At 41.5% G+C, this 13,659-nt stretch overlaps 1 protein-coding gene across 3 annotated transcripts in view; it reads left to right on the top strand.

Annotated features, from left to right (window-relative positions):
• Window positions 1-13,659, top strand: part of HGSNAT (heparan-alpha-glucosaminide N-acetyltransferase) — a 39,967-nt gene extending 26,308 nt beyond the window's left edge. For 2 of the 3 annotated variants that reach the window (XM_072114319.1, XM_072114312.1), the window contains exons 9-18: window positions 113-143; window positions 303-463; window positions 969-1,084; window positions 1,217-1,338; window positions 4,250-4,376; window positions 5,875-5,961; window positions 6,120-6,197; window positions 7,672-7,742; window positions 10,893-11,005; window positions 13,023-13,659. In XM_072114319.1, coding sequence (XP_071970420.1) covers window positions 113-143; window positions 303-463; window positions 969-1,084; window positions 1,217-1,338; window positions 4,250-4,376; window positions 5,875-5,961; window positions 6,120-6,197; window positions 7,672-7,742; window positions 10,893-11,005; window positions 13,023-13,204 — 1,088 coding nt within the window. In that variant the 3' untranslated portion in view covers window positions 13,205-13,659. Of the gene's footprint in view, window positions 1-112; window positions 144-302; window positions 464-968; window positions 1,085-1,216; window positions 1,339-4,249; window positions 4,377-5,874; window positions 5,962-6,119; window positions 6,198-7,671; window positions 7,751-10,892; window positions 11,006-13,022 lie in introns of those variants that run through there. The other variant, XM_072114327.1, reaches the window with a different exon arrangement.

The raw sequence follows: 13,659 nt of genomic DNA, 5'->3' as shown, positions 1-13,659 counted from the left end.
TAATCCGGGTTATGGGAACACAGTTGCAGGATTGGGCATTGGTTAATTATTTAGCTAGACCCATATTAGTCCAATAAATGCATACATTATGTACTTTTTTATTTAATTTTAGGTCTCACAATAGCTGATCTGGTTTTTCCATGGTAAGCATTTTTGGTATATCTTATTTAATGTACACCATGTGTCACATGTTTGAATTGTACAATGTGTTTCATTACTGTGACCCCTTTCTCTATAAGTATGTATAAAGGATTGTATGTCTTTTAGTTTGGTAGCTGGACCTTTTTTTTTTTTAATCCTAGGTTTGTCTTCATAATGGGAACCTCCATTCATTTGTCCTTGACTTCCATGCTGCGTAAAGGAAACTCCAAATGGAAACTGTTTTGGAAAGTTCTTTGGCGGAGCATTCAACTTTTCCTTATTGGATTGTTTGTGATTAATGAAAATTACTGCCGTGGACCATGTAAGAGTTTATTTTATTACTTATAAATCATCATACAATTACCACGTAAAAAAATGCAAAGTCTGATAGAAAACTGGTACACAGCCTTTAGTAAATGTACCCCAATATGTTGTGCACAACAGGAGGGGGGGGTTAAATGGAACACAAAATTGTAAGGAGTAATAAAAACTCTAGGCACACCAAGTAAACCGTTGACCAATTATTTCTAAGTATATTATGTTAAAATAATGGTACCTTTGAGAACATATTTTGGGGCCCTCCACAAAAAGCCCAATTATGTTGTGATGAGTTGAGTTTATTTTCATAACTTGCATATCTCAGATTTTTTTGGGAAACATGAAACAAGAGAATGTCACAAGGCTGAGCGAATAAATCAAGAAGCGCCACAGAATGCAGGCACTTCACAGCAGCTAGTGTCTGCTTTAACCAGACTTCGGCCTCAGTATCTAAATATTATTTGTATAGAAAATGTTTGTGTGTGTGTGTAAAATCTTTTTCTTTTCAGTATCCTGGAATGATATGCGAATCATGGGTGTTCTTCAGCGGCTCAGCATCACTTATCTAGTGGTTTCAGCTTTGGAGTTATTATTTACAAAGTTGTTACCAGATCCAGTGCCCCAGGTATCAAGATTAAGGATAGGATATCAGTATCAAAATTAGTCGGGGACTAGAAATCCCCATTAGTCTTAAATGATCCCTGTGTCCTCTTTACTGATCCTCCCATTCCTGGCAAATATTATTTTTACATTCTAGAACCGAACCTGTTTCCTTTTGCAAGATGTGATCTGTTACTGGCCGCAGTGGTTAATAGTCATAGTCTTGGAGGCAGGCTGGCTGTGTTTGACTTTCCTACTTCCTGTGCCTGGATGCCCCACGTGAGTTTCTTTATTATTTGTGAATACAGTTTACTGTACTTAGAATAAATATATATAGATGCAGGGCACTGCATCATCAAACATCTCCCAACCCTCTCTCAGTCCGTCCATCTCTCCTTTCCCCTATGAAAACTGTAAATAGCATCAACATTTGCAGTCCTATAGCCAAATACTCAGTTCCACTTATGTTCTCATACACCCAACAATCCCCCTGGACGCAGTCTCGCCCAGCTATGCAGTACCCCGCTTATGCCATTCTAAGGCATGCCATCAATTTGCTTCGCTGCTTTTCAAACTTCTTCAGTGACTGTCTTTTAATATAGACTTTCATCTCCATCTGAAGACAACCTCTTTAGACCCACATTGTGTCTGTACGGCATGCCGAAGCTGTAGACATTAAAAAAGCAGGGCAGGCTGGGTAATAAAAGTGGCACTGGAAATATTTTTAAAAATGGCCCCATTTTATAGCCAACATTAGGCAGTGTTAGCAAAGCATTTCATTCACCACAGCTATATTGTTGTGTAGATGGCCCAGTGAACAATATGTGCTGCTTTTTGCTAGTAGGCAGGGTTAATGTGCAAGTAAACAAGAACTGGCAAAGTACAGTACATGAAGCAAAAACACAAGTAGGTAAGTGTCAGTAACATTCTCATTGTCTTGTTCATGTATAATCCAAAGGGAAACGATTGGAACTCCCTTCCAAGTAGTAGAATATAACTTTAGAAATACTGGGGGAGAAGTATCAATGTGTCGTTCTTTAGACCAGTGCGGAGTAAAAGCAGACAGTTCTCTGCTGCGCCAGATTAATCCCTGAGTTTGATGCTAGATGATTAATCTTGTGGAGCATAAGGCCTCATTCAGACGTCCGTCTGTAAGGATGTATATGCGGCCGCATATAATCCCCATAGACAGCAATGGCGGTATGGCAGCGGTGTGTGGCACCCATCCACACCGTACACGGGGAAAAGATAAAGCATGCTCTATCTTTCCCGGTGTCTGCAACCATGCGCTGCTGTTTTCTATGGGGGGGAGGGGTCACCTCCTTCTACTCTCCAGTGCACGGCGGGCATACTGCCGTGTGAATGTAACCTAAGGGTTCATTCACACGGCCATCTGCAGGGACTTACATGCAGCCGCATATATGTCCCCATGGACGACAGTGGCGGCACAGTGGCACACATGTGTGGCTCCGTTCCGCGCCGCACACCAGGAAAAGATAGAACATGCTCTATCTTTTCACTGGTGTGAGGCTGTGCGCCGCTGTTTGCTATGGAGGGAGGAGGGGCCACCTCCTCCTCCTCTCCAGCACACAGCGGTATGCCCGCACAGCTGATGAGTTCTATTTTGCACCTCCTTTTAGACCTCATGCACACGATCGTATGGTCTTTCCTGTTCTGTATATACGGCTATATTCTGGCAGTAAATACTGGCCATATTGCAACAGTATAGCAACGTATTAGGCTGCATTCACACACATGTATGGGAGACGTATGTACGGCCGATATACGTCCCCCATACACTTCTATGGGCTCACAGCCCTGTACGGGAGCGGTACGGTGCAGCACACGTGCGGCACCGTACCGCTCCGTAACCCGGGAAAAGATAGGATATGTCCTATCTTTTCCCGTGATACGGCGACGTGCGTTGTATCTTCCTATGGAAAGGGGCGGGGGTGAGCGGCGTTCATCCCCTGCTCCTCTCCGCAGTGCCGATGTACGGCGGACATACATCGTGTGAATGTAGCCTTACACCGTATCCGTACAGTATCTGTATAAAATACGGTGGGCTGGCATATGATGGATGACCATTGGCTAGCTGACAGACTGCACCTCCCACTGGTCCCTGCTGTCCGCTACATAGAAGAGTGACTTATACAGACAAAAGCAGTGGTGCTATGTCTCTGTTTAAGTTATCGGAACTGGGGGTGACCGGCCCACCGGGAATTTTCTGAGCGGATTATATGGCCTGTCCGCCCCTGGGGACCTCTAAACCCCAAACTTCTCCTGAAGTTGCTAAAACGAATTCAATATCAAGCCATCATACAACTGCTTCAGATTCCAATTCCCTCTGATTCTATCTCTGCATATCCTCTAACATGTGTACTTCCCCCAAATAGGGTGGTGGCACACGTGCTGTTTTGGCTGCGTTTGCAAACGCAGACCAAACCGCACCCACCGGGGCGGGCCACAACCCGATCGGATCGGCGTTTCTATGGTAACGCCTGCGATCGGGAACAAGCCACCGGTGTTTTGCGTTAAATTAATGGAAACCACCGGCGGCTCGTTCCCGATCACAGGCGTTTCCAGAGAAATGCCGATGCGAGCGGGCCGCGGCCCGCCATGGTGGGCGCGGTTTGGTCTGCATTTGCAAATGCAGCCAAAACGGCACGTGTGCCACCACCCATATGGTTTATCCCATAAATGTGTTAATTTAGTCCAGGGAGACATGTCTGCTTATATAACTTGCTTATACAACTTTCTGCCTATCTGTTTATGCAGTCAGTTTTTTGCGTTGTCTAAAGACAACCGCCGCCTCTTCCAACACCCCTGATGTTGCCTGACGATTTAGATAGTCTTGTCATATTTATCACTGTTCACCTGGAGGGGATAAAGACTGACGGGGGCGGGAGAGACTATGTGGGAGGCTGGCTGGAATGAGTTAATTGGGTGGGAGAGTGTGCGGCCGGCACAGGTGGGCAGCTCTGGGTTCAGCACAGCAGGCGGGGCACCAATATATTTTGGTTTTGCCGTCCATCCCGTGCCCCTAAGTGGCACCGGCCCCGTAGCAACGACTGCTACAGTTGTTGTTACGCCACTGTTTAGGACCAAGTGTCTGGTAACAAGTTAATAGATATAGAATACATGTTTAGTGTTGCCTGAAGTTCAGATTCTGGAATTTTATGTCTTACAGGGGTTATCTTGGACCGGGAGGTATTGGTGACTTTGGAAAATATCCAAACTGTACAGGAGGTGCAGCTGGTTACATTGACCGCTTAGTTCTTGGTGAAGACCATGTCTATCAGCATCCATCTTCTAATGTGAGTAATACTACTCCAGTATCCCTGTCTTCACTTAGGGGACAGATGGCTTCCAATACTTAATGATAGTTGGTGCTGTGTTTTATTCCATTAGTGTAAACTCTGTGATGAAAATTTAGTAAACAGTTTAAAAGAAGAAGTCACCACACCCATTTTATTTCATATTCTGGTCATAAAACAATGACAATTACGCTGTATTTGGTTGTTTTTGTTGTGCATTATGTATACAGTAAAAATAGCTGTTTAATCCCCCCCCCCCCAATTTCATAAATATACAATAAACATATGTATGACATGTCCCTAGAATGTGCTTAATATAAGTCTTGTCTTGGTTTTACTTTAGTTCCTAAAAATCAATGAGCTACTCTGAGGACACAAGACTTTGAATAAAATTATTGACAGTAATATTTCAAAAATCGTCCTCATGAGAAACATGTAGCAGCAAACATACTGTTTATCTGTAATAAACTAAATCATCAAACAAAAGCGGAGGCACTCTCTTACCGCCATCGTTTTGGTGGTCTCCCGACTGACCAAGGATTGGACAGATTTTTTTTTTAATAAAAATCACCCTCCGGGCAAAAACAAAGGCTGTAAGGGGACATCTGAATAGCAGAGGCTCAAGGAGTTAAAGGAGTGTTCCCATTTCAGCAAAAAATGTTATGGTTTGTATAATGAAAAGTTCTATAATTTTCCAATATACTTTTTGTATCAATTTTTTTCCATTTTCTATATCTTTGCTTGCTGCCATTCTATAGAAATCTGACCACAGTCAGGCAGGTTTGAAGCTTTGTACGTAAGGACAGCAAGCAGAGATCTAGAAAACCCAGAGGAATTGATACAGAACGTATATTGGGTAAATGTATAAATCTTCATCATGCAAACAATGACATTAATTTAGAAAAATGAGAATACCTCTTTAAGCAATGTTTTATTTATGGGCACTTGATTTCATTGTTCTCACTACTTTTTAGACAAATAATGCAATGACAAAAAAGTATGATGAGTTTTTGTAGTATATACAGGCGGTCCCCTACTTAAGGACACCGGACTTATAGATGACCCCTAGTTACAGACGGACCCCTCTGCCCCCTGTGATCTCTGGTGAAGCTCTCTGGATGATTTACCTCACTCCCAGGCTGCAATGATCAGCTGTAAGACGTCTATAATAAAGTTTTATTGATGATCCTTGGTCCCATTACAGCAAAAAATTTTGAATTTTTTTTTTTTGTCTCATACTACAATTATAAAATATACAGTTCTGATTTACATACAAATTCAATTTAAGTACAAACCCAAGGAACCTATCTTGTACGTAACCTGAGGACTGCCTGTATTGGATGTGCAATTTTTCCTGCTAAAAATAAGCAACATGCGCTTTATGTTCTACAGACAAGAAACACTCATTCTGTGAAGAATTGCTTCACTTGTACATGAATTTATTTCATCTTCCAGAATCCTTTGCGGCCTGCCTCACATTGTATGTACTGTCTTACAGGTGGTCTATAACACAACCGTGCCTTATGATCCGGAAGGAATATTAGGAATTATCAATTCAGTGGTGATGGCATTTCTTGGACTTCAGGTAATGTAAATACTCTAATTTATTTTGATGCCCCCCCCCCCCTCCCAAGAGCAGGCATTTACATTTTCATAATGTTTTAGTCCAATATTTATAATTTTGTCTATGAATGTAAGATCCTACTCTATTATTTACACATGTTCCATTGTGTTATATTACAGGCTGGTAAAATTCTTGTGTTTTACAAGAATCAACACAAGCAGGTGCTTGTTCGGTTCTTCACGTGGAGTGTGTTCATGGTAGGCAATTACATTTTTATTATAAATAGTAATGTATTCATTATCAGGAATTCTGTGTTTAGATTAATTTATGGATAATATAAAGTTGCCAATTACCACAGCATCTAATATTCTAGAAATGGCTTTCATCAGTGGCATAATTTTAGGGCACTGCCACATACTCCAGCAATAACATGTGGCTAATCCCTACCAATCACATCATAAACTTGCAGCCAAATTTATTTTAGTAATTACCCTAACTGTAATTCTACAAGCATCAGGCTGCTTTCTAAAAAGTTTTCTGCTGCAATTTTGCTTTAGCAGGAGACAGAGAATAACTGTCATCAACAGAGATCAAAGGGACATATTGATTATGGCATCTCCGCCAGTCTTCTGGCTGAGAAACCACATGAATCTCCCTGTCCCCGCCATTTTCGGCCATTCTCCGACCACATGCCGCTTATGGGTGTGTGGGGGCAGGCAAGGGCATGAACTCCCGGCCTGTCACATTTACTATAATCTCCACCAGAAAAGCAGCGGAGCCTACAGTAGAAAACTCTGCCGGCTTCTGATCTGGTCTACAGGTCGGAACTGGTAGCGTTTGCTCTCATAATCTCCCCCCCAATGTGTGTATGAGATTTTCATATGCTCAGGTCACACTCTCCAACAAGAAGAGCATAACGGAAACAAAGAATGGCAGGTGAACAGAAGTCTCTGTTCACCTTGCATTAAAGGGAAACTGACATCAAGAGCCCCTTTTTTGGCACCCCCACGTTCCCATAGAGAATAGTGTGCACATTGCCAAATTTCTATTTTTTACAATAAAAGAAAAGTGAAGTTAGTTACCTTTCTCTCTGCAGAGCAGTGTCCTGTGACCCAGGGGTTCTTTCTCCACACTCAGGAAACCTTCCTGTCATGCTTCCATTTCAAACCAGAAAAGGCGCATGACAGATGGGTTTCACAAGGCGGGCAGGACCACTCCACACAGGACACTGCTCTGCAGAGAGAAAGGTAAACTTTCATTTAATTTTTCTTTTTATTGGAAAAAGGTAGTTTTATTACACTTTGGAAATGTGCACACTATTCTCTATGGGGATATGAGGGAGCCAGTTACAATGCCGTGGGGGGAAATGTTATGTGTAAAGCCATACAGGGTTGCACTATGCTAATAATTGAATAGCACCTCTGAGGATGCATCCAGACATAAAACTGGGATGCAGGAACACGTCAGGTGTTAATGACAAGATGCAGAGCAGGCTATTGTTACCACCAATGCCTAGCAATTTAGTCTAAAGGCACTATGAAAAGTGCGTTTCATTGATACAAAAAGTGTATGCAATTTCATTATATAGAAAATATATATATGTATTTTTTTTAACTCGATTAGTAACGTTATTAATGTTATTAAGTGTGTAGTTGTGTAAATGCAGAAATTATGTAAAAAATCATACTTTGTTGGTTTCTTTATTTACATTGTATTTGTTTTGGTTTCTAGGGTGTCATTTCTGCTATTTTGACTAAATGTTCAAGTAATGAAGGTTTTATTCCAGTCAACAAAAACTTGTGGTAAGAAAGTAAGCGTTAAACTGCCGAACAAATGTTCCCTAACATATTATCTTGGATGGTTAGATTCTGTACAGTTACATAGAACCACCTCATCTCTTATGATGTCTGCTGTGTTTTGGATTTATTATTATATCATGTTCTGCTTTTATTCCATTCATGAATACAATGACAACTGGGTTACCCTTCCCCTTTATTAAGGGCTGTGTCCCCTTACCACAAAATACTTTAATAATACAGGTGTACTATTATAGTTGTGGGTGTTAGCTGTATATCACACTGATGATCAGAGCGCATGCCAATCACAGGTGTTAACCCCTTACACGCTATGGTCAAGCATGACCATGGTGTATAATAGGTTTCCTGCCTCTTCTCACTTGGATCTGACCCCACTCGTGCCACTGAGGGGGGTCCGGTCCGCTCCATGGCAGCCCAGGGGTCCAGTGAATGCCCCCAGCTGCCCAAGGAATTAATGAAACATCTCTCTCTCTCTCTCTCCTCTCTCTCTCCTCTCTCTCTCTTCTCTCTCTCCTCTTTCTTATATTTATATAATATCTTATATTAATTTTTGCTCCTTAAGATACACTAGGTCTTATTTTAAGGGGATATTTTATTTTTCCATGAACAAGAATTCATTTTTTGTAGAACATTTATTGTTGAACAAAAAATCATCTTCACTAACCTCCTTATGACTTTCCAAACTCTGAATTTCATGCTGTATTTCTTGTGACTCCAACCAGTGATTTTTTGCCACATCTAAAAGATTTCCTAATACTAATGTATGGGGTGGGGGGAGCTGCTGCAATGACCACCACTAGATCTTATTTTCAGGGGAGGCCTTATATTTCTAAGCCTAAACAAAATTGTTCTAGGTCTTATTTTCAGGGGATGTCTAATTTTAGGGGAAACAGGGTACCATCCCATGCGTAGGGAATAACATTCCTACTGGGAACAACAAAACAATATGCGTGTAACCCTAGGATATAAGAGAGATAATGACACTGATACATGGGGCTACAATGCGGTTTTCCCTTTAATATATATATATATATATATATATATATATATCTCTATATATATATATAATATTGCAGTAATTGTATTTCCATAGAATAAAGATATTATTTTATATAAGGCACGGTGAAAGGCATAAAATAGTGCTACAAATCCTAAACAAAAATTGATTACCGTATATACTTGAGTATAAGCCGAGTTTTTCAGTGGAAAAAAATGTGCCGAAAAACCCAAACTTGGCTTATACTCACCTTCCCGCCGGCGCCCATAGGTGTTCTGCGCGATCCGTTCGGCAGCGGCAGGTCCGTGCGACGTCACATGATCTGACGTCAGCTGCATCTGCGGCAAAGGTATTGTGTGTGCCGGCAGGCTATCTACACTGAGGCAGGGGCTGGCAGGCTATCTACACTGAGGCAGGGGCTGGCAGGCTATCTACACTGGGGCAGGGGCTGTCAGGCTATCTACACTGGGGCAGAGGCTGGCAGGCTATCTACACTGGGGCAGGGGCTGGCAGGCTATCTACACTGGGGCAGGGGCTGGCAGGCTATATACACTGGGGCAGGGGCTGGCAGGCTATATACACTGGGGCAGGGGCTGGCAGGCTATATACACTGGGGCAGGGGCTGGCAGGCTATATACACTGGGGCAGGGGCTGGCAGGCTATATACACTGGGGCAGGGGCTGGCAGGCTATATACACTGGGGCAGGGGCTGGCAGGCTATATACACTGGGGCAGGGGCTGGAAGGCTATATACACTGGGGCAGGGGCTGGCTGTCTATTTACACTGGGGCAGGGGCTGGCTATATACTCCAGGGGGCTGAATGGCTATATACTGGGGAGGCTGTGACCAATGCATTTCCCGCCCTCGGCTTATACTCGAGTCAATAGGTTTTCCCAGTTTTTTGTGGTAAAATTAGGGGCCTCGGCTTAGACTGGGGTCGGCTTATACTCAAGTATATCCGGTATTTTCTTTTCCTGCGCCCTGAAAGTGTTGATAAAATGTCAGCAATGAGCTATAGATGGCCCAAAATGAAGTATCTGTACAGTGTATCACATTCAGCAAAAAAGAAGCCCTCACTTGTGTTACCAAAGAAACACTACTTTTATAGCCTATACAATGTAACAATGCAGATCTGCTGTTACTCCTTCCCTTCAATGCCCAGCCATATGCCCATACAGCAGCTTACCACCACATATAATTGGGCATCAAATTTAGCAGTGCATTTTGCAATTTAATCCATTGTGAATGTGTAATTTTTTGGTGAATGTATTTTCCAAAACAATTACACTTCAATTTTGTTTTAACCTATATGAAACACTTAAAGGGCTGTAGTTTCTAAAATTGGGTAATTTATGGGGTTTTACAATTATTTTTGCCTCTGAAGTCACTTGAAAGCTGAGTCTCGGTGATTTTAATGAAAATGTAAATTGCACCTGAAGTTAATTCTTATAACATCCTAAAACAATGAGAGGGTGTATAAAAAACCATGCTAACATAAAGCAGACATCCGCTAAATGTTAGTTAGTAATTTATTATGGTCAGGCGGTGCGTTCTTGGTGAGATTTTAACCCCTTGACGTTCGGTTTCAGCCATTTGGGCTCTATTTTCCGCTGTGGTTCACCAGCGGCAATAACCGTTTTTATATTTTGATAGATTGGGCGTTTTGGGCCGCGGCGATACCTATTGTATCTGTGATTTCTACCGTTTATTACTGTTCAGCCTGTGAGCCCTCTTCATACACCTGCCCCCCCCCCCCTGCGCTGTACAGCTACGGCGCGGAGCATCAAGGGGTTAAAATCTCACCAAGAAGGCACCGTCTGACCATACTCTTACAGAAGGACATTTTGGGCCTTTATATCTACAAGGTGCTTGTTAATTGTAGCTTTTCATTTTATAGAGACTCCTATCCTAGAGTACAAAGCTTATGTGTCCTTTTAGGTGCGACCACACATTCAGTTTTTGATGCCTGAACCTGGAATGGAGTAAAAGTAGGAGCAGCCCTATGTTTTGTCTCAACCCATTATGAACCACACCTGCTTTTGGCTCCAAAAACTACATCTGAAAAACTAAACGTGTGGACGCACCCTTTAAAGTATATAGCAATTTAGACGGTCTTTGTTGTTTTTAATTGATATAGGTCCATCTCCTATGTGACAACACTTGCTTGTTTTGCTTTCTTCCTGCTGATGTTGATTTATTTTCTGGTGGATGTCAAAAAGTTTTGGATGGGAGGCCCGTTTTTCTACCCGGGTAAGAAAATTAAAATCAATGCTACCAAAATAGATATCTGTGTGTATATAAAGTAGTCCATAGCAGCACAACTTCAATTGAATGCAAAGCCGCAGATCCCAGGGCAAAAGGTTCACATTAGTAGTTCCAATGCAGAGGCCACTACAGGAAGTTGTACTCTGACCCTGGAAGCAAAACATCCCAGCGAGAAGCAAAACGTGGCGTTCGTATACATGCACTAGTAGGTGTTAAAAGGTGACCCACTCAGGGCGCCTTCCCACGTGGTGTTTTCGTCGCGTCCAAAACGAAAGTGGGAGGGGGTTTGGCCAAAATGCATATACGTTTGCAATGAAATGCATGCGTTTCAGGCAGACCTCCCCCTCCCACTTGCATTTTAGATGCGTTTAAAAATGCGACGAAAACGCCACGTGGGAAGGCATGGATATTGTTGTTATTCTAATTTATCAGTGAGTTGTAGGGAAGGGGGGGTGTGGTCCACACTCCAATACGTGGGATGTATATATGTTTTTAAAGAATGTTTGTTGCACAATATGTATAACACACACTTAACCCTTTATGGTGCACCTAATATAGGAATTGATGCAATACAGTGGAATATTCATGTGTTTTTTGTACATTGTAATTATGTTCACACCTCAACCATTAACCAATGACATGAAAGGTTGGCCTCTATGTTTGATTGTTACACTGTGCTTGAAAGAGGTGCTATGCCACCGAAACGTCGCAACCCTGCTTTTTTACTTGAAGGTGCAGTGCTGGAAAAAAAGTAAACTCCACTGATAAGGTCACATTCAAACGCTATAGTTGAATTGCATTTAGAAACGCAATTAAAGCGCAGTTGGAGGCATTTCACGAGAAAGCGTATGCATTTACATTTAAATTCTTGAGATTGGGAATGAGCAACAGGTGTATTGCATAGTTTACCGGCAATGTCTGTGTTGCTAATTCCTTATGGCAAACATTTCTGAGATTGTTAGAAGCCTCTCCCCACTGCGCTTGCATTGAGTTTCTAAACACAATTCAAACATGGTCTCACTCAATGCCTTGGGATTGTGTTTTTAAACACATTGCAAGAGAATTGGGTGAAAGTTTTCCATGTCTTGTGGTAAAAGACATTATGCTGTTGGGAATAGATATCTCCAGATGTGCTTGAAGTGTTTTGCAAAATGTAATCCCAGTGTACCGAGTGAATGTAGCCAGCATGCACAAGGGATACTGATGTACTCATTTATCCCATCAGTCTATAAGTAAGTTGGTACTTATGTTTAGTGTATGCTGCAAGATAAGTTTGGATTTGCCAAAAGTCCCTAATAGTGTCCCTTAAACTACTCTTTATTCCTGCTTAATATTTATTTGCATCACTGTAAATTTTGTACTTATCCATGGCTAAAAATACTCCTCAAAAATAGTATGAGGAGATTTTTTTTTACTTTGCATTAAATTTGGTGAGACCTTTAATTTCAACTACTACTTAAATGTGTTTGGAATAGGAAAGGCAGCTAAGGGACTATTAGTTCATGATCAAGTAAATAGGTCCCTAGCTGTTTTCTTCCAACACAGTGGGCGAGATTTATCAGAAGTGTCTAAGGTAAAAGCATTATAATTGCCCACGATAACCAATCATAGCTCAGGTTAACTTTTATAAACCGCCATAGGGAACATTAAGGCTGAGCTCTGATTGGTTGGCATGGATAACAGTTCTGTTCTGACACTTCTGATAAATTTCCCTTGCCCTTTTATGCAGCTTTTACCCCCACTAAGCATTAGTGCACTAGATATTTAATTTTTTCCAGTTTTTTGCTTTTGGATCTCACACTAGAGCCCTTGGTTACCTACCCAACTGCATTCTAAGTAAAGCTTTATGGTAACACACAAAGTATCAATAAGATTATATAAAGTAAATGGTGCTACATTTGCACTATAAGGCATCCTCATTTTGTGGATGCTAAAAGATTGTACAGCTGTATATGTGCTTGATTTGCTGCCATACGTTAACATCTTTAATCCTCCTTCTCAGGAATGAACTCTATCTTGGTTTACGTTGGCCATGAAGTGTTTGAGAACTATTTCCCGTTCAAATGGAAGATGCAGGACAGTCAGTCACATGCACAGCACCTTACCCAGAATCTTGTAGCTACTTCTATATGGGTATTGATCGCATATATCCTGTACAAGAAGAAGATATTCTGGAAGATCTGACCATCCTATTTAATCTAAAAAAAAGTGCCATTCATAAAGGGACTGCATGAATCTTTTTAGAGGGGGTTTTCAGGAATCCTGGATTCAGATTACTGGCCCATACAGTAATAGTCTACCTGGCCCATTCCGGGTTTGTTTTAATGTTGTCTGTTTCAGTCTATAAACCACTGTAAAGAGGGTGCAGGGAAAAGGGAACATTTTAGTTTTTTATGTGTTGTCATTGTGCCCTCAGTGTATAATTTAAATGTGTCCAAACACTAATGAATTTACATGTACAAGTCTCTTTCCAGTATCACCTCTTCTATTCTCTAACCAGATATTTACCTCCGGCAGTGCAGATTTACTGGGGGTCTGTATAAAAATAAGATGCTTATGTTTCCAAATTATATAAAATTTTATTTTTAATTTTAACATATTCGATGAATGTTTATTAAATGTGTAACTGTATAAACCAA

Source organism: Engystomops pustulosus, chromosome 1 (genome assembly GCF_040894005.1).
Source record: "Engystomops pustulosus chromosome 1, aEngPut4.maternal, whole genome shotgun sequence".
Taxonomy (NCBI): Eukaryota; Metazoa; Chordata; class Amphibia; order Anura; family Leptodactylidae; genus Engystomops; species Engystomops pustulosus.
The sequence above is the reverse complement of the archived record's forward strand: the minus strand, read 5'-3'. Positions and strand labels throughout refer to the sequence as shown.